Source organism: Crocuta crocuta, unplaced genomic scaffold (genome assembly GCF_008692635.1).
Source record: "Crocuta crocuta isolate KB4526 unplaced genomic scaffold, BGI_CrCroc_1.0 scaffold219, whole genome shotgun sequence".
Lineage (NCBI taxonomy): Eukaryota > Metazoa > Chordata > Mammalia > Carnivora > Hyaenidae > Crocuta > Crocuta crocuta.
In genome coordinates, this window is record NW_027551572.1 from 3,520,998 (window position 1) to 3,542,428 (window position 21,431).

Genomic DNA, 21,431 nt, shown 5'->3' on the forward strand with positions numbered 1-21,431 from the left:
ACTGAATTTGGTCAAGAGATTGCATTCAGTGTTAAAGGAATGTTATTGATCATTTTTAAGCCCCTTCTGAAAGTTGCTAAATTTAATTTACTGAATATACTACCAATTCCTTCGAAAACACATGACCCCCAGCTTCTTCTTCCTTCATCCACTGAAGAGAGATTTAGTCATCAGTCAGTGTCATACAAGAGTGACTCAGAGTCAGGTGGGAAGCTGAGGACTCCTCACATATCTATGTACTCAGAACTTGACGAAAGCCTGGCCATCACCACCTCCAGAGGATCAGTGTGGTCTGGTGGCTCAATCCTTCCTTCCTCAGCACAGCAGGCAGACAGCACTTGGCCCAGTCAGTCCACAACAGCTCCTGCACCCCAGTTCACCCTCACTAAGGTAACCGCTGACTGAATTCTGTCATTTGTCCCTTCATTTCTCATGTCACTCTTCAAACTGCCTTTGACTTTCCTCACTCTTATAAAATTAACTGAGTTGTTTTTTATGCTATAAAATAATAATAATAATAATAATAATAGCAATGTTAGAAAGCTGTGATGGACACTGAATGCATCTTACCATAAAAGTAATCCCAATGTCACCCAGATCCTTGCCTTAAACTCTCCCAGGTCTCTGCTTGAATGTTCTTTGGCATCCTAGAGCTATAATCAAATTTATATCTAGTTATTCTTTCTGCGCCTATTTGACAACATCTGTAAAACTTACAAGTAACTGGAAACTGGTTGGGGGAGGGGCTCCAAAAAGAGTACGAATCTTAGCTGAGTTTCTTACTGGAACAACAGATTTGCAACCTATAGGTCTGATCTGTTTGTCAACCTGCTTTGCTGATATTCTCAGATGTCACTTGAGCCGAATGCACACATGCACATAAAAGTGGGTGAGAAAAACACCTTCTAGGTCAGAAGGAAGCAGGGAACTTCTGCATAGTGCATATTTGATTCCTGATACTAAGATGACAGCTGTAAACTTGCTTCAGATATTTATTCTTCATTTTATGATCCTGTGCCTGGCATTCTACCTGGAAAACATTGAGCTTTTCCCCCAGTCCGAGTCTATTTTCACTTTGACTCCCAACATGCAACAGGTAAGGGAGAAAGTCAACTTAGTGGTTTTACTGCCGCTTAATCTTGGCAGCCCTTGTTAAAGGCTTTATGATTACAATGGTTGTGTTACGCACTCTCGAAGTGGGTTAATTTTTAGCAGTTGAGGAAAAAGCTTAACTGAAACATGTATTTAGATTAAAAATCAGCTTAAGTTTGTATAAATCGTGTTAAAATGTCCCCCTATCCTACCAGCCCCAGGTAAGGATTGTGCTTTATCTTTTTTTTTTTAATTTCTTTTTTTACTTTTTAATGTCTATTTTATTTTTGAGAGAGAGACACACACAGAAAGAGAGACAGAGAGCAAGCAGGGGAGGGTCAGAGAGAAAAGGAGACATAGAATCTGAAGCAGGCTCCAGGCTTTGAGCTGTCAGCACAGAGCCTGATGCCGGGCTCCAATTCACGAGCCATGAGATCATGACCTAGCAGAAGCTAGACACTTAACCAACTGAGCCACCCAGGTACCTCATGTTTTATTTATCTTAGTATCCTTCAGCATATGTGAGATGCTCTAAGAATATCCTTGGCTAGATGCTGCATAGAATGGAATTTAAGTGCTGTTCTTCATGTTTTTGGGATTTGAAGAGTGTGCCCAGTTTTTAGAACAAATCCCAATGTTTAAATATAAGAAAAACACCATTATCTCATACATTTCAGATGATGAAAGGGGGCATTGATCTTAAAACCCTTATAACAAATGTCACTTTCTTAAGGTACAGACTTTTTTTTTTTAATGTTTTATTTATTTCTAGGAGAGAGAGAGAGACAGTGTGAGCAGGGGAGGGTCAGAGAGAGAGAGAGTCACAGACCGAAACAGGCTCCAGGCTCTGAGCTGGCAGTCAGCACAGAGCCCGACGCGGGGCTCGAACCCACGAACCGCGAGATCATGACCTAAGCGAAAGTCGGACGCTTAACCGACTAAGCCACCCAGGCGCCCCTTAAGGAACAGACTTTTAAAACACACCTTTCCTTCTGCTCAAAAATAACTGTGTACGAAAGAAACCCACTGCAGTTTTGAACACATTTTCTGTATCTATATGTAACATTCTCTCCATATTCTAAGCTTTCTTTGAAGGCTTATAATGATAAACTAAATCATATACAATATACATTCTCTTAAGTAAAGCAACCATGGCTTTAGCAATAATTCTTAACCCCCCAGTACTGTCAGGAAGCATACTGGCAAAGCAATCAACCTAGAGGGAACTGGGGATAATTAATTAATTAATAATTGTAGATGTTATGATAAATAATGAAAAGGTTTTGAGAAAAGGCAAAAGAAAACCAGAGATACTTTTATCCTTAGAACTAAAAATGCCAAATGTACACCCAACAGGCCCTCCCTACATTGAGTGGCTGCCATACTTCTTCTAGGAGACTGAATGAATGAATGAGTCTGCAAAGAAAGCATGTACTCCTCCACATCTCACTGGTTCCACCACACAAAGTACACCCAGGGTACACAAGATACTTCCCTCCTGGAGGAAGCAGGATTCAAGGGAAATGTCAGTGTCAAAGGGGCGTCTTCATTCCATTGAGTGAGGGAACTTAATGTTTCCATGATGAGGAATACCTCAATTATATCATCATCACCGTCATCATTGTTATTATTTTAATCAGACCTCAAAGAAGCATTTGTTACTTAATGTAAGCATATTTCATATAGGATCTCTTGGCTTCACTTAAAAATTTTCCCTTAGATTTCTGGGTGCCCAACTTGAACATTTTTTTCACAGAAACATAATTCATTAGTCATGAATTAGTTTGTGTCATTAGATCAAAACATTTAGTTTTCTTAATAGCAGAGCAGAAATCTGTGAAAAGTCACTTGAGTTGAAAACAAACAAACAGAATTTCTTACTTCAATGAAAAGGTCAAGGTAAAAAGGAATGCTGTACACTTAACTAGGTTAACAATCTTTAAATGTACTAAGGACATGCTTGTCCAGAATGCCACTGACATTACGAAAGCTGTACAAGAGAACTTCAAAAAGAAAATATTTAAGAAAGCTACTGCTAAATGCTCTCTATTTGATATTTTTTAATGAACAACTTAGTTGTTGATTCAACTTAGGCCATGATTGCAACAAATTGAAGGTAAATTAAAATTCTACAAATTCCTATCAATCAGCGTGATTGACTAGTTTCAGTATTGCTTTGTAAAGCAAAGCCCTCCATAGAGTTATGTAGAAATGACACCAAATCTTGTTGGAGGAAATATTTAAAAAGAATTCTATGTTTCTTATGAAAAGTATTGCTCACAATGACGTTGAGACATTATTCTCAGTTCTTTTGTTTATTTTTAATTGTCATTTAATTTTAAGGGGCAGAGGGAAGATAAGTAAGAGAAGTGAAATCAAAAGATCTAATTTTGGACTTTTTACTAGGAAAAGAAACCCAGGTATAGAAAGTTTAAAGGAAAAAAAAAGCAGAAGTAAGCAAGGACAGCAATCAAGCTGCAATATTTTTCTATAGCTGACAAACTTGCTTACACTTAACCATTTTGTATGGTAGATGAAGACACAATTAGTTCTCCTTTCTTGGTTCCTTTTGAATCTTTGTAGTCAAGAATTTTGATAAAGCATTTTCGTTCCTCCTACTAACTGATAATGTGCTAATTCCTTTGCACTTCTTCCTTCTCCTTCCCCTCAGTCTAGGAGTTCAGATATCAGAATTTTAGCTCTCGCCACTCTCTCGCTGATGACTTCATGTATGATACCTACTCTACCTAGCTCGCAAAAATATTTTGACAATTAAATGAGATAAATATTATTTGAACACTTTTCAAAAATTCTTAAAGTTCTCTAAATTGGAAGTGTGATTATTCTATTGCTATTATTAACCTTTTGCCTGATGATTCAGAGGGCTCAAAGACTAATCCAACTATCACCAGAACCCTGGGCTTAGAGTTGAAACTTTTTCCTTCTTTTCTCCCTTCTTTCCTTCCACAGCACTTATTTACCTAATGCCAAGTAGCATGCAAGACACAGCCCAGACTCCCAGAGCTGAGTGGGCATCCAGACAGCAGTGTGGCAGCGGATTAAAGCATGAATAGCCAAATCAAAGTGGCCAGGGTATCAGTCCCCAGAACAGCACTATGACTGCATCTTGAGCCAATTAACGTGCATTTCTGAATTTGCTTCTTTCTCTATAAAATGGAGATAATGTTACTGTAAGGTTTAAATAAGATAGGAGCGCCTGGGTGGCTCAGTTGGTTAAGTCTCTGACTTCAGATCAGGTCATGATCTCGCAGCTTGTTAGTTCGAGCCCTGTGTCAGGCTCTGTGCTGACAGCTCAGAGCCTGGAGCCTAATTTGGGTTCCGTGTCTCCCTCTCTCTGCCTCTCCCCCGCTCATTCTCTGTCTCTCTCTCTCTCTCAAAAATAAACATTAAAAATTTTTTTAAATAAATAAGATAAATATTTATAGATGCTACCAGAGGGCCTGGAATACAGCAAGCACTCAATAAACCATAGCAGTTACTACCATTACTACCTGACTTGGTGAACCAGGAATCCAAGTATCATGGTGTTTCTAGTACCATATTCTGAATTCTGTAGAATCAACTGACAACCTCCCAGAAGGGCTTCCACAGAGGAACCCATAGTGGCCCAAATTCAAAAGTCTTAGCCGGAATTGAGGCCTCGCAAATACTGGAAGTGCTAACCTGGTAATTTCTAAATTTGGCTTTCTTTACTGCCTCTAACCTCCTGATAACAAAAAGGCACTTTTTCTAAATCATAGAAACTAATGCTTACAGTAGCAGGATGTGGGTCATATTTTATAAGTAACAAAACTTCTCTGGTAAGGCCATTAAAGATAAGTAAATAAATTCTCATCAATGTGGCACCACCAAAGAACTAATGACTGAGTTTCTGGAAAAGCAGTTCTGAGGCTGTGAAGTTCTGGACCCATAAGGCAAGGAAGCTCTAGACCAGTGATTCTCAACTGGAAGTAGTTTTGTCCCCCAGGGGACATCTGGCAGTGTCTGAAGACATTTTTTTGTTGTCACAACTGGGGAGGGGATGCTTCTAGCATGTAGGGGATCGAGGCTAGGGGAGCTGCTAAACATCCTGCAATACACAGGACAGACCCCCAGCAAATACTTATTTGACCCAAAATAGCAAAATTACCAGGGGTGAGAAACGCATGCCGAAATATAAGCAATACATAGAGCAGACCTTTCCACGTGAGTGTGATTGATCCTGCCATAGTGGTAAGATTCTGCCTATATAGCAGGCATTTAGTCACTGTTTTATGAGGTACTCTCCAACGGAAAAGTTATTATTTCCATTTTGCAGATAGGAAAACGGAGGCTAAGAAAATGTAAATAATTTACCCAAAGACCTCTGATGATAGAGGAGCTGGCACTGGGCCTCTATCTGTCTGATTTTGAGACCTGGGTTCCTAATCCCTGCCCTACTGTGGTGTGTGTCTGTGTGTGTGTCTGTGTGTACGTGTGTGTGGCCTCAGTCCTTGCTTCCCACTTTTATTCTTACTAGCAAAGTGGCTAGTGTTTATTTGGGCTTAAGAAATATCTCCAGGACTGGTTTGGAGGATGTGCCAGTCCTCACGTACTGTGGTTTGAGGGCTGCAGAGCTGCCCTTACTATGCTCTCAACTTTGATGAGCCCACAGGCTCACAGCCACTGCATCCTAAGAGGACTGTTACAGAAGAGGTGCTCCTTGCCTTGAACCAAGAAACGTGTACTTCTGCTAAGCATTTTGTTGTGAGATGGAAGACAAAGCCATCTAAAGTCAGTGCCTCAAGTCTCTGAATTTTGGGGACCAAGGAGCCACGTGGAGGTGACCAGGCTGGCAGAATATTGTTGAGGCAGCCATAGTAATCACAGTTATTCATTTACTTCTTGGTGGTCAATGAACCAAGCAGCCATCAATCAGCTTCTGTGTACAGATCATGTTCCCAATGACTCTGACTGAGGGCTGCTGCTCGGGAACATGACAACACATGGGATCTTGGCTGAAATACTATTAGAGGTCAAAGGTGTGTATGTGTTGGTTTGTGGCTGACTTGGTCGATGACCTAGAAGAATGTGAACCTTAAAAATTAAAAAAGGACCAGTATTTTCTAGACAGTAATATTTAGTGTAAGGACAGCTTTATAAAACTCTAGGTCACAGTTGGTAGCCTCCTGGATTCAGGGTGCAGACCGGGGCGCCAGCATCTGAAATGATCCTCAGCCTAGAGAGGTACCTAATGAAGACAACACATTTTAAAATGTGAGCCCATCAAGCAGCCCTCTTAGCGCAGTGGGCAGCGCGTCAGTCTCATAAAATGTGAGCCCATCCTTGAGGTGCCTTGGTGGCTCAGTTGGTTAAACACCTGATTTTGGCTCAGGTCATGATCTTGTGGTTCATGAGTTCAAGCCTTGTATCGGGCTCTATGCTAACAGCTCAGAGCCTGGATCCTGCTTCAGATTCTGTGTCTCCCTCTCTTTCTGGTCCCCCCACCCCCACTCATGCTCTGTCTCTCTCTCTCTCAAAATAAAAAAAATTAAGAAAAAAAAATTTTAATGTGAGCCCATCCTTAACAACTAAAAAAGCTCTTCTCTGTGGCTAGTCACCAAGGAAAAATGTGTTTGGCTAGGGAAGGAGGAAGTAAGGGAGAAATGGAGAGGATGAGGAGGGAGGAAGGAATCTTACTGGTTTGGTTTGAGTTTTTGTTTGTCTCCACTAGTTGTGAAGGTGAACTTAGCAACAGAAGTCCAAGGTCACTAGATTCTAAAGTGCTGGAGTTCTTACCTATTTTGTGCATGAAACCCCTTTGAGTCTAATGAAGCCTTTTCTCAGAAACAAACAAACAAAAGTTTTATTTTCCCTTGCCAAATTCCTACTTTTTTTCAAATCTGTGGAAAAATTGAAAGAATAATACAATCCAGAATCCCCAAATACTAAGATTTTACCACATTTGCATTTTATTTCTCACTTTATAACCATATGTATGTGGGGGTTTTGTTAATTGAAGTACAGTTGATATACCATATTATAACAGCTTCAGGTGTATAATGTAGTGACTAGACCTTTATATACTTTACAAAATGCATACCACCTATCACCATACAAGTTATTACATTATTATGGACTATATTTCCTATACCTTGCTTTTTATCCTTAGGATTTATTTTTTATATAACTGAAGCTTGTACCTGTTAATCCCCTTCACCTATTTTGCCCATCCCCCCACAAACACCCCCACCACCCGAACCTCTGTCCCAGCAACCACTGTTTGTGGTTTGGCAACCACATCTTCTTTATCCATTCATCTGTCAATAGACACTCAGGTTGCTTCCTTAATATGTTTATTTATCTATATAAATATTCTTATTGTTTTCTTAACTGCGAGTTAAAGACATGGTCTTAACTGAGTTGAAGACATGGTGCTACAGAGTCTTTAAATACTTCAGTGTGTATTTCCTAAAAAGCAAGACACTTTCTACATAATCTTAGCAAATTATAAAAATTGAGAAATTAATATTTATTGAGAATGCAATATTATTTATCAGATCAACAAATCTCACTCAAATTTCTCTAGTTGACCAAATAACATCCTTTCTGGCAAAAGAAAAAAATAGTTTTCTGGTCCAGTATCACATGTTGCACTGGGTTGTCATTCTTTTCAGTCTCCATTAACTTGGAGTAGTCTTCAATCTTTCTTTTCCTTCATGACTTTGACATTTTTAAAGAGTATATGCCATATATTGTCTATAATTGGAAGATGTAGCTCCATGCAGGATTAGGACCCATTTATGCACCATACCAGGAGGCACATGATGTTGGTTTATCCCATAACTAGCGGTATTCATTTTTATCACTTGGGTAAGGTAGTGTCTGTCAGATTTCTCTACTGTGAAATTATTATTAACCTCTTTTTAATTAGTACCTATCTTATGGAGAGATTTTTTGAGATTCTATAATTATTGTTTCTTGTTAGAATTTCACCTACTAGTTTTAGCATCCATTGATCATTCTTCCCTGATATAATTGTTATATGACAGTTGCCTAATGATGATTTTCTAATTCCATCATTCCTTTTACATTTATTAGTTAGCATATTAATTCTTCTACAAAATGATGCAAATAATGTGCCCCCTCTAACTCAAAAAGCTGCTGAGAGAACCAAATGAGATCTATATGTAAAAGTATAGTGTAGAATAGTAAACCATTCTTTTACTATTACTCTCCTTATGCTTGCCCCTAGAAAAACTTGACAACATAGAAAGTTTCCTCTCTCTGATCTAATACACCTTAAACTCCATGAGCATTTGTCTTCTTCAAATAATTCCATGAGGTTTGGATTGCAGTGAAGGCTACAGAATCCATTCAGAAAACATATTCAACATTTAGTTATTCAATTATTCAATTTATTGAGGCCAGACTTGAATGAAACACTATACTAATTGAATTTATAAATATAAAATTTCCTTAAAATATCTAAACATGAAATTTTGCAAAAGATGATTACATTAACACTTCACCTCAAAATTAAACATTTTTAATGTATTTATATATTTGAGAAGAGAAAATTCTACTACAGGGACATGGATTTGCCACAACTCAATAACTCCGACACAGGAAAGATTTGTGAAACTATGCCATATTATTAAGCCATGATAGTCTAAAAACTTGACTGCTTTAGAAATAGGCACAGCTGTATCAAAAGGAATCAACTAGTTTGCTCAAACCTACCATATTTTAATGTTTACCTCTGACATATTTTTACCAATTGATAGTTCTCTTTTCTTTCTTTAGCTATAGATCTTTTGCCAGGAAAAAAGATAAAAGCATAGCCCAAAATTTCCTTGAGAAGTGATGAAGATATATTAGACTGAGTTATTTTTTATCTGAAAATAATCTGTTCCTTGTAAAGCAGCAGACAAAACTTGTGTGTATGTGTGCACATGAGTGTGTGTGTATATAATTCTGTGTGTATGTTTATGTTCTTTATTATGGAGAGAAATATTTATATATACAGGAAAAAAATATATAAGAAAACATACCAAAACATTAGGAGTCAAATGTGATAATCATTACTTCCTTCTTTAATTTTTTCTGTATCTGCCAAATTCTTTTTTACCATGAGTGTAAGTTACTTTGACAAGCAGGGAAAAAAATGAATACTTTTTTTAAATGGTTCAAATGAAAAACCAGGAAATAATTGAAAAAAAGAAAGAAAGAAAGAAAGTCAGTCCAGGAGTGCCTGGGCAGCTCAGTTGGTTGAACATCCAACTACTGATTTTGGGTCAGGTCACGATCTCACAGTTTGGGCTCTATGCTGTCAGCATGGAGCCTGCATGAGATTCTCCATTTTTCTCTGCCCCTCCCCTGCTCACTCTCTCTCTCATTCTCTCAGAATAAATAAATAGATGTTTAGAAAAAGAGAAAGGCCGAAGTTTATAAAATTGCTTGGCCTCACAAATACTTTGAACAGTGTCCATAAACAGTCATGATTCCAGAAGCATCTATGAGGCAATGGCTTGATTCATTCACAACTGTAATTTTGCAGCCAAGCACTGTAAAATTAGTGTAACTTTTAAAAATGTTTATTTATTTATTTTGAAAGAAAGAGTACTTGCAAGCAGGGAAGGGGCAGAGAGAGGGAGAAAGAGAATCCCAAGCAGGCTCTTTGTTGTCAGCACAGGGCCCAAACCATGAGATCATGACCTGAGCCGAAATCAAGAGTCAAATGCCTAACTGACGGAGCTACCCAGGTGCCCCAATAATTAGTGTAACTTTTAAGAGAGCACATGCATTTAAATGGTCAAGTTTATAAAATTAATATAATATTCTTTTTTTTACCATTATTTTTAATCCAAAAAGAAATGTGATATTTCTGAATTGATGTAGTAAGTGTACATGACATAATAATTTTCTTAATTTAGAAAAAGTAAAAAAAGGTAATACATGCTAAGGAAAAATGCAGTCTTCTGAGTAAAGAGGAAAGGAAGCCCTCCACCTTTTTGATTTTAAGCCCTAGGCCATCTAGCCCTGACAAACTAATTGTTCAGGTCATTCAGCACTACTTACAGTCAATACTTTATGGTTTTCAGGAAAGAACTTCCTTGCCTTTGTCCTATGTACGTGTGAATCATTCTCACAGAAAGCCAGAGAGAACAGAATCTGAGACTTCTTGATTCTGTTTGGGACACTGTGCCTTTGGGCATCATCCTTCACTTGCCTTCCCACTCATCCCACCCTCTCTCTGTGAACTCCTTGGCAGCTGCACATTGCATACTCTCTGCATGGTGTTGTGATAGTTTTAGAGTTGGGTTGAAGGATGACAATAAGCTACTGAAAATAAGAAACTAGAAACCAACTTGGAAACATTTGCATAATGGCAACACCAAAATACTCTCCTTTTCCTGACAGTCTAAGAATAATTAAGAATCTGATCAATCAATTGAAATTGAATATTTTCTAATAGATTGAATTTCATGAAGTAGCAAGAGATAAGATTTTACAATGACAGTCCATGTTTCAGATAGATGAATTCACACGAGATTATTATCATGTCGAACTCAATGACCCATGTCAGCTTTGCTGTGGCACCTCTCTCTTTCTGTCTCTCTCTGCCTCTCTCCTGTTTACTTTCTCTGACTATGGCTTTGTTGCTTTTTGCATTACTTTAGAGCAGTGGTTTAGCACTTAAATGGCCATCTTTCCATACAAATAACAGTTATGTTTTTTAAAAACTATTTATCTACTCAAATGCATTAAAATACCTGAAGTTTACCAATGTTGGGTTCTAATCCCTTGATGGTTCTAATTTGAATTTTCTTTCTAATTTTGAACTCAGGTCACCATCTTCTTTTATTGTACAAGAAAGCAGAGTTCCTATCACATACAGAAAAGAACATGTTCATTTGGGTATTAGCCCTCCTAGTCTTTTGTGGTTTTCTATGGAATTATAAAAGACAACTAAAGATTGCAAACATCACTGATAAGTACATTTTCATTACCGGATGTGACACGGGTTTTGGAAATTTGGCAGCCAGAACTTTTGATAAAAAAGGATTTCATGTAATCGCTGCTTGTCTGACTGAATCAAAATCAACAGCTTTAAAGGCAGAAACATCAGAAAGGCTTCACACTGTGCTTCTGGATGTAACTGACCCAGAGAATGTCAAGAGGACTGCCCAGTGGGTGAAAAACCAAGTTGGGGAAAAAGGTGAGTGATATGGGGGTGAGAAAAATGGAGAGTGTTGTAAAGTAGCTACAGCTAAATAAAATGTGTTTGGGTCTTAAATGGCCTTTCAAGAAAATGTTTCCTAAATACCAGTATGGTATTGGAGAGTATTGGAAAAATCTTAGAATAGAGCCCTCAGTAGTTCCAAATTGCAAGCTCTCTGTTTACTTGAAAGACACAGCCCACATAATCCTCAGCCATAAGTCCCTATGGGCAAATTTAGAAGTGAATTGGAGGTATTGACTTTTCCTGCTCTTTTCTCATGAATTTCTAGTTTAGCCACATACACAGCAAAGGAACTTGGGGCTAAAAGCTATAGGAGATCATGAGAGCAATCCCCAAATTGCCATCTGGTTACCTGAGACACACTTCTCACTATAAAATCATTCCAGAACTCAAAAGTCAGAGTGGAATTCTAAAATCTTGGAAGTAAACATCCTTGGAGATTATTTGGACCTATTTACTTATTTTACAGGTGAAAAAATATAACATTCAGTGAAGGGAAGTACCTTCCAATAGAATCTGGATCTCCAAGAGTAACAAGCACCTGAAGACAGGTCTTCAGCAAGGATATGAGAAAGTTTGATTTAAATTTAAAAGGAACACTCTGACTACTGGTGGGGAACATACTGGAAAGAACTGAACTTTAAGTCAGAGACAAGCTGGGAGACTATGGGAGAAGCTGAGATGTGAGGTGAGGGTGACCTGGCCTTGGATGGAACAGTGGAGAAAGAGAGAAGCAAACAGATCTGAGATAGATTGTGAAGTCAGAATCAACACTGATAAACTTTGTTCCCTTACTTGTTTACAATTCTGTGTCTGCTGCTGGAGAGTCACTGTTGGGATGCAGAGACCATCAGGGTAGGACTTAGCAGGCATTCTTAGTGTCTGGTGTGAGAGCTACTACAATAAAGGATCAAAATTAAATCTAAAAAATAAAATCATTCCAGAACTCACACACTTTTCCATGGGAAAGGTAGAAAATAGCCCGAGAATCTGAAAAAAAAGCAGTCTTAGATCATCATGATAGAGCCATTAGACCTCATTCTGCTAAGATGGCAGGATTCCAAACTAGAGAATTTTTACTGGCTTGACTGAAGCTTGAAATATTCTCATTAATGAAGATGTTAGGGTCCAAAAAGGAAAAAAACCACAAATGTTTATGATTGTTCTCTGTCACATCTTCATTGTGTAGTTGAGACTCTGATCCTTAAAAACAATGGTTTGATAATGCTCCAGACCATTTTTAATGGTTGAATTCCAAACAACTTTAACAATATTAAATGTTTTCCATCATAAAATAAAACATTTAACAACTAGATTTTTTTTTTACCAAAAAATAGATGTAAATTAAATTGATACTGCTCTTTGTAAAAAGCAGTTTATAAATAAATAGTCTCTTGTTTTGCAATCTAGCAAGTGGGAAAAATAGACCAATTTACTCTACATCTGAGATGAAAAAGCAAAAGGATCAACCAGACAGTATCAGTATTTGACATTCAGAACCAGAAATAGTTACTATGAAATTGTAACAGAGCTTCAACTATTTCAATTCAGCTTCCCACCTTCTCTGAAAGTAGTTACTCCCAAAACTGTAAAGCATTTCCAAGCAGGAATGTGGCTAGGAGGAGGAAATGGCACAATTGTGTAAAGCTGGGGCTGTATTTCCATCAAGGATGCCCATATAAGTGCCATCTTCTATCATACCTCCTTTCTTTCTCTCTGTTCTAGGTCTCTGGGGTCTGATCAACAATGCCGGCGTTCTCGGAGTGCTGGCTCCCACTGACTGGCTGACAGTGGAGGACTACAGGGAACCTATTGAAGTGAACTTGTTTGGACTCATCAATGTGACATTAAATTTACTTCCCTTGGTCAAAAAAGCTCGAGGAAGGGTTATCAATGTCTCCAGTGTTGGAGGTCGGCTTGCACTTGGTGGAGGGGGCTATACTCCATCCAAATACGCAGTAGAAGGCTTCAATGACAGCTTAAGGTAAAGCAAACATCGACATACTAGGAAATATTAGTTGGTAATGTTTATTGAATGGTTATTATGTATTAGACACTATAATCAGTGCCTTAAATTATTCCCAATAATAACACCCGATAGATAATACCACCAAAACAAAGAGATTAAGTAACTTGCCCAAGGTCACCCAACTGGTAAGTGGTAGAACTGAGATTTGGACCTAAGTGTAGACAGGTCTTTTTTAACTTTTTGCATTAATGCATGATGCTGATAGTGATGGTGAATTGGCATTCAACAGGTCAGTTTGTTAAATAGTTAGGAAATCATATAGGGAGGCTAGGTAGATCTCTCCATTAGTGTAACTGTAAATTGCAGACACAACATCATCCTATTTAAACTCTCAGTAGAGGGGCGCTTGGGTGGCTCAGTAGGTTTAGCACTGACCTGCTAAGGTCATGATCTCATGGTTGGTGGGTTAGCCCCACATTGGGCTCTGTGGTGACAGCTTAGAACCTGAAGCCTACTTCAGATTCTATCTCCATCTCTCTCTGCCCCTCCCCCACTCATGCTCTGTCTCTCTCAAAGACAAACATTAAAAAAAATCAATAAACCTTCAGTAGAAAACTATCTGATAAAGTAATTGTAATTATCACAAAATAATGACTCAGCTACACAGCTATTTTTCTCCCTCTCACTCTCTTGTTGCAAGTTCCAGACCCATAGAATCATACATTTCAGACATTACAGCTAAATAGATGATAATCTCCCCAATCCCACCCCGAGGACAAGAAATAGTTTTTCTCTGATTCTTCCATTTCTAAATAAAACTCAAAGCAGAAATTTACTAATCAGCGGTGGAGATTTTGCTCCCCCAAGAAAGCACTGACCACATCATTTTCCCGTGTGCTGCCAGACAACCCCAGAGTGCAAAACAAAGAACTTATTTAGCAAACAAAGCCCCAGCTCAGCACACCCAGCCATGGATTTCTCTGGGTTTATAACATTTGAAGTTCACATGGCTTCCTGAATCTGGAGGTTTATATTTTTTGCCAAATTTGGTGAGTTTTCAGCTATTGTTTCTTCAAACATTTTTTCCTGCAATCCATTCTTACTCTCCTCCTTCTGAGACTATAGCACAAATGTTAGACCTTTGATTTTTTCCCACAGATCTCTAAGGTTCACTTTCTCAGTCACTTTTCTTTCTGATATTCAAATTGGATAATTTCTAATGATCTACCTTCAAATCCACTGACTTTCCTCCATCACCATTCTGCCAATAAATACTTTTATTTTGGTTATTGTATCTTTCAAGTGTAAAATTTTCATTTGGTTCTTTGTCTTTTCTTTTTGGGGAGAAGTGCTCTAACTTCCCATTCACTTCAAGAGTATTTTCTTTTGTATTTGGAACATTTTTCTTTTTTTACAAATAGTTTATTGTCAAATCAGTTTCCACATAACACTCAGTGCTCATCCCCACAAGTGCCCTCCTCCATGCCCATCCCCCCTCCCCCCCACATCCATCAGTCCTCAGTTTTTGTCAGCATTCAAGAGTCTCTCATGGTTTGCCTCTCTCCCTTTCCCCCACCATTTCCCCCCTTCTTCTCCCCCTTGTTCCTCCGTCAAGTTCCTCCTAATCCTCCTATACGTGCAAACATATGATATTTGTCCTTCTCTGCCTGACTTATTTCGCTCAGCATAACACCCTCAAGGTCCATCCATGTTGCTACACATGGCCAGATTTCATTGTTTCTCATTGCCATGTAGTATTCCATGGTATAGATAAACCACATCTTCTTGATCCATTCATCTGTTGATGGACACTTAGGCTCTTTCCATGTTTTAGCTATTGTGGAGAGTGCTGCTATGAACATTGGGGTCCATGTGCTCCTATGCCTCAGCATTTCTGTATCCCTTGGGTAAATTCCTAGCAGTGCTATTGCTGGGTCCTAGGGGAGTTCTATTGTTAGTTTCCTGAGGAACCTCCACACTGTTTTCCAGAGGGGCTGTACCAGTTTACATTCCCACCAACAGTGTAGGAGGGTGCCCGTTTCTCCACATCCTCGCCAGCATCTAGAGTTCTCTGATTTGCTCATTTTAGCCACTCTGACTGGCGTGAGGTGGTATCTCAGTGTGGTTTTGATTTGTATTTCCCTGATGAGGAGGGATGCTGAGCATCGTTTCATGTGTCTGTTGGCCATCTGGATGTCCTCTTTGGAGAAGTGTCTTGTATTTGGAACATTTTAAAAATACCTGCTTTAAAGACTGATAATTCCAACATCCATGTCCCTTTGGCATTAGCATCTGTCATTGTCTTTTCCCATGTGAGTTGAGGTTTTCCACTTCTTCTTATGCTGAACATGTGGAATGTTCCAGTTCTTTTGGAACGTTTCCAGTTCTTTTTATACTGATTATCTGGAATGACATGAGACTATGGGTCTTATTTAAGTCCTATGGAGAAGATCAATATTTTTGTTTTAGCAGACAATTGATGAGGTTTTAGTCAGGTCACAACTGCTAACCATCATTCTGTACTTTAAGATTCCAATGTTTGTTCAATGTTTAAAGACCTTGCTGTGCTGTCAGATCTGTCCCATAGATGTACCGTGCAGTCCAGTCTGGGATGTGGAAGATGGCTGTCCCAGAGTTTGCTTCTCTAAGTCAGATCCATACATGCACGTGTACAATGCACAATGTTATCAGGTCACTTTCCTCAGCTCCTCTCCCTGTGATCTTCCCAGTTCTTTCTTGTTTCCTGGGACTTCCCTCCGGCCAGATGTTACCCTATTCTGCCATATACTTCCCATGTGTGTGCTGGGTACAGGGCCACATGATGGGAGGAAAGAGAAAGACAAAAAAACAACAGGGTTTATTCCCATCCTCTTGGGGACCAATAACCACTTTAAAAAAAGATTTCAAGCAAAGGGTTTATGTGATTGCGATACTGCTATACCATGCCTGAAATTACCCAATAAAGAATGGGTATTTTTCTAAATCATGGAAATGGTACTGTACATGCAGGCCACACTCAAGTGGCATCTCCAAAATTTCTATATATAAGAGGGCTTAGGGGTAGTGGTCCAAATGGGAGAAGGCTGAGGCTCTTTAAAGCTGTATTTGCCCAGCAAAAATACTGGTTTCATACTTGTTTTACTTACCAGTAAGCTTAGTTGGGTGACTAAAGCCATTTGTCCCTAGATTACATGGTATTTCGTGAGTGGGTAGGGAGACAACTCTTCTCAAATACTTTCCAGAAGATTCTTTCCAGAAATACTCTACCCAAATACTTATCAGAAGATAGGTGAGTGAAGTACAATTAAGTTGGAAAATAACTTTGAAATCTTAATGCAAGCAGCATACTTTTCAAAATCTTTCAAGATAAGGGTGCCTGAGTGGCTCAGTTGGTTAAGCCTCTGACTTCAGCTCAGGTCATGATCAGTTTGTGGGTTCGAGCCCCACATCAGGCTCTGTGCTCACAGTTCAGAGCCTGGAGCCTGCTTTGGGTTCTGTGTTTCCGTCTCTCTCTGCTCTTCCCCCACTTGTGCTCTGTCTCTCTCTGTCTCTCAAAAATAAATCTAAAAAATGTAAAAAAAATTTCTTTAAAAAAATCTTTCAAGATCAAGATAATTTGCATTTTTAGTAAAGTACACTGCCAACTAAATAATAGGTATGTTGCTAGAAAGTAGAACCTAGGATAAATCACATTTTAAGTTCATTGGTAGAGTTCTTTAAAAATTTTATGGTAAAGACTTGTATAAGATGAATAATTCATTCCTTACATATCCTTGGTGGAAATACAAATTAAATTTAGGAGATAATTATTCATATAATGGTTGGCAGTACTTCATTTTGCTCTTTAAAGGCCCAGGGGTGGGGCGGAGGGGGGAGGTTCATGATTCCCCTAAAACCTTAATGCCCAGTAAATGAGTGGACTTTTGGTTTTCTGAGGCCACACGATAAAAGAGCTCACTGAGCAGCAGAGGGAGTAGATTAGCCACATCAGGGATTGTGACACTGTGACACACTATGGACACACTGTGTCCCTCAGCCTATCCTCATTTGTGCCACAATGTCTTCACACTCCTAGAATGGAGATAAACTTGTCCACCTAGGCCAATCATCAGTCCATTTCTCCAGAAGGTACTTTGTGTACTGAGAAAAAACCTGTCCTTAACCTGAATGTTTGTTCATTTCATGAGAGAGTCTGGCTTTACAGGGAGCACTAGGCTGGGGATGGGCCTACTCAGATGTCTTTCCCATTCTGCCACTAAACTGCCCTCACTTCACCACCATGAACTTCAGCTTCCTCACCTGCAAACTGTGTGCATAGAACAAGACATGCCTTTCCAACCTATCCAATTCTGTGATTCCATGAAAAAATTTCATAAGAAAATAGTCATCTAAATAGCAAATATTCTCCAAACCAACCTGGATTAAACATCATCAATGTATTCTTTTCACAGACGGGACATGAAAGCTTTTGGTGTACATGTTTCATGTATTGAACCAGGATTATTCAAAACAGGATTATCAGATCCAGTAAAGGTCACTGAAAAGAAACTTGCCATTTGGAAACAACTGTCTCCAGATATCAAACAACAATATGGAGAAGGTTACATTGAAAAAAGTAAGTCTTTGGGTGGACCCAGGATTCCTCTGGGGTTCATTGTCATAGGCAACATGAAGGAGACTCAAAAATAAATGAAAAAAAATAAGGTTTTCATAATGATATACCAATAGGGAAACTTCAATATGGATCAGAAATCCATATTAATTCCAGTGTCATCTCTCACTTCAAGGGCTTATAAACACTTACTGGGCGTTTTCCAAGTGCCAAGTTCTATACTAAGCACCTTATGAATTCTATAATTTACTCTTGAAAAGAACCATAGGAGTAGTCAGCAGAGGCTGAGAAAGGTGCATGTCCTACCGAAGGCTATACAGCTCCTCTTGATCATACCCAGACTGGAGCCCACCATCTCCAGCTCTATATATACCTCCTCTTTTTGGCAAACAACAACCACTCACTAAACATTGTTCAAGGATTTATGGAGATTACAAACTATAAAGACTCAGACTCTGACCCTTAACTAGCTTATAGGCAAGATGACAGGAAAAAGTAACCAAGTGAGACTGTAAAGCAATGAGACTGTACAGTGTGCAAGAAAATTGATCCTGTACTTCTTAGACAGCCTAACAGCCCAGAGGGGATGCTGGATGCTGCAGTCTCTACTTGCCCAAGAAATTCAGAACTGGATGAACGCATTGCTAGTCAAGTGGCCTTCATGAGACCAGTCAGGTTTGAGTAAGGCCTAAAGGGCAGGAAGGAATTATTTGGGTGGAAGCTTTCTGGAGCAGGAATGCATGGGGAGAGGGGATGGAGACGGAAGGAGAAGCAACATAAATCAGATTGAGTCAGGGATGGAGAAATAATAGACTAGATTATGATGACTAACATATACTAAACATTTACTATGTACTTGTCACCATTCTAAGTGCTTTACATTGAATCTCTCACTTCAAATGCCCAAATAAACCCTATGAAGTAGATATTACCATAATTTATAGAAACAGAGGCATAGAGAAGTAACTTGCCCAATGTTGCACAATTAGTAAGTAGAAGAACTAGATCTGAACCCAGACAGCCCGACTTCACCATTTATCCTTGGGCCCTGTACTATAATGTGAACAAGGCATTAGGAGTTGGTCCAACTTCCTGAAGCAGGGTTCCGCCTCCACCTCAAACTTCCTGGTCTTATTAAAAGCTTAGTCGACATTCCTCCAGCACTTACTGAGCTCCTGCTTTGACCTGAACAGAGCCCCACCTAACTTTGTGTCACTCTATGCTCAAAACTCTGGTCCTGCCTCTTCACTGGTGAGTTTGGTAATACAGCCAACTGTGTCAAGGTTCAAGGCTGGCAGTTTTGGAGGTGGGGCCACGAGTCAGGTCAGATTCACCTGGGGGGGTTTTTAGAATGACAGACTCCCCCAGCTACCCAACCCCACCCAACACATGCACACACGCACACACACATATACACACATCCATATCAACGAGGACATCTGGTTTGACAAAATTCCCAGTGCTGTCACTATATGCTGAGGATCTCTGCCATTAAAAACTAGGCTCATTACCAACTCTGAAGATTCTAAGTAGGTTCAGAAACAAAATCTCTCATTTAAAAGAGCTTTCTCTGTTTGATACTGACATTGATACTTTCTAAATGCCTATGAATATATCATCAACTGCCATCTCAAAATTATTTTTTACTTGGCCCCTGGCTCAGATGTCCTCTCTTTTGTACTGGTTGTTCTTATTAGAGTATTCCAATTCAGGCCTTGGACATCAGCCAGACTCACAGTTCCAAAGCAGACCAGAAATCTAAGCTCACCTTTCTTCATTTCCCAGGCAATAGCTGTTAAGAGTTTAAAATAGTCACTAAGACTTATTAGGTAATCTCAGTTAGGTTCTTTGAATAACTACCAGCCACTGAGGCCTGAAGTGGAAGGGAAGATTTAAAATCATGGTTTTTTTCTCTTAAGAAGATATAACTCAGGTATGTTTTAAGAGCACAGGAGGAATACTTTGAGCCATTATCAGTCTTTTGAGCTGATCATAGCTATCATAGCTCATTATCAATAACCAGGATATGTTTAGCATTCTGAGTCAAGACTTTTGGGGATGATTCCCTCTTTATTCACTGAATTATAGAGATACGTACTATGTGAGTGTACATATGCGCGCACGCACACACACACACACACACACACACACACACACACTTCCTATTCAGTATCCCTTAAAACAAACTTGGAATCAAACCCACAACTTCCTAAGCTCAGGGGCCTCATAAACTATAAATCATCTATCCTTCTTTGCTTTAAAGTAGTGAGTGCTTCTCAAAGTTTGTTCCCTGAACCAGCACCATCAGCATCACCTGGAAACTTGATAGAAATGCAAATTATTGGGTCCCACTTTAACATCATAGTACTAAAAGCTATATATGAATCTCACTGGTGGTAAGTCAGAACCCAACCCAGCAATGGGGTTTTAACAAGCCTTCTAGGAGATTCTCCTGCCCCCTCAAGTTTGAGAGCCAGGGGTCTAGTGAAAGGGCCTTAATTATAATAGCAAATTCAAAATATATTCCCACATATGCATCCTCCCCTTTACGCCCTAGCCTCCCACACTCTTTTCCCCCTTCTTTTGAAGAGTAAATGTGATTTGTCTCTTTTTTGCAGGTCTAGACAAACTGAAAGGCACTAATTCCTTTGTGAACATGGACCTCTCCCTGGTGGTGGAGTGCATGGACCATGCTCTCACAAGTCTCTTCCCCAAGACTCATTATGCTGCCGGAAGAGATGCCAAGACCTTCTGGATACCTCTGTCTCACATGCCAGCAGTTTTGCAAGACTTTTTATTGTTGAAACAGAAAGCAGAGCTGGCTAATCCCAAGGCAGTGTGACTCAGCTGACAATAAATGCCTGTCCCCAGGCTATGAGATTGGCTGCTTTCAAGGACACATCTCCTTTTTGGTCTCATTTAGATCATGCTTCTTTTGATAAATGAGGGGGTCCTACCACCGCTGGGGATGTCCCAATGTCCCACAGTCCCTTTTCAAGCCCTCTTTGGAAAAAAGGGCAGTGATGATGGATCACATAGAAGGGCTTGGATGGCACCTGCCCAATATTGAGGTTTTGCCTGCTTAATAGGATGTAAGGGAAATTGAAAGGCTTTCCCATTCAAAATGATATGTATTACTGCCTGCCCCATGCCTCTAGCCACCACTCCTTGAACTCCAGAATGTTAAATATGTGTCCCTTATCAAAATGTTAATAGTGGGGCACCTGGGTGGCTCAGTTGCTTAAGTGTTCAACTCTTGACTTCAGCCAGGTCATGATTTCATGGTTCGTGAGTTCAAGCCCCACATCAGGCTCTGTGCTGACAATGCGGCCTACTTGGGATTCTCTCTCTCTCTCTCTCTCTCTTTCTCTCTCTCTCTCTCTCTCAGTACCCCCCTCAAAATAAATAAATAAACTTAAAAAAATGAACAAATAAATTTTTAAGTGATAAATAGAATACTTTCATGAGTGGTTTGGATATGTTATTTTGATGAGGAGAAGACTCTGAAGGAGTGGAATTCACTTTTGTAAGCT

At 39.3% G+C, this 21,431-nt stretch overlaps 1 protein-coding gene across 1 annotated transcript; it reads left to right on the forward strand.

Moving 5' to 3' along the window:
- The first annotated feature begins 230 nt into the window (after positions 1-230).
- Positions 231-21,356, forward strand: DHRS9 (dehydrogenase/reductase 9). Its single transcript, XM_077751154.1, has 5 exons — positions 231-390; positions 10,922-11,293; positions 13,043-13,301; positions 17,738-17,901; positions 20,517-21,356. The coding sequence occupies exons 2-5, from the start codon at positions 10,981-10,983 to the stop codon at positions 20,738-20,740; spliced, it is 960 nt and encodes a 319-aa protein (XP_077607280.1). The 5' UTR covers positions 231-390; positions 10,922-10,980; the 3' UTR covers positions 20,741-21,356.
- Positions 21,357-21,431: the final 75 nt, after the last annotated feature.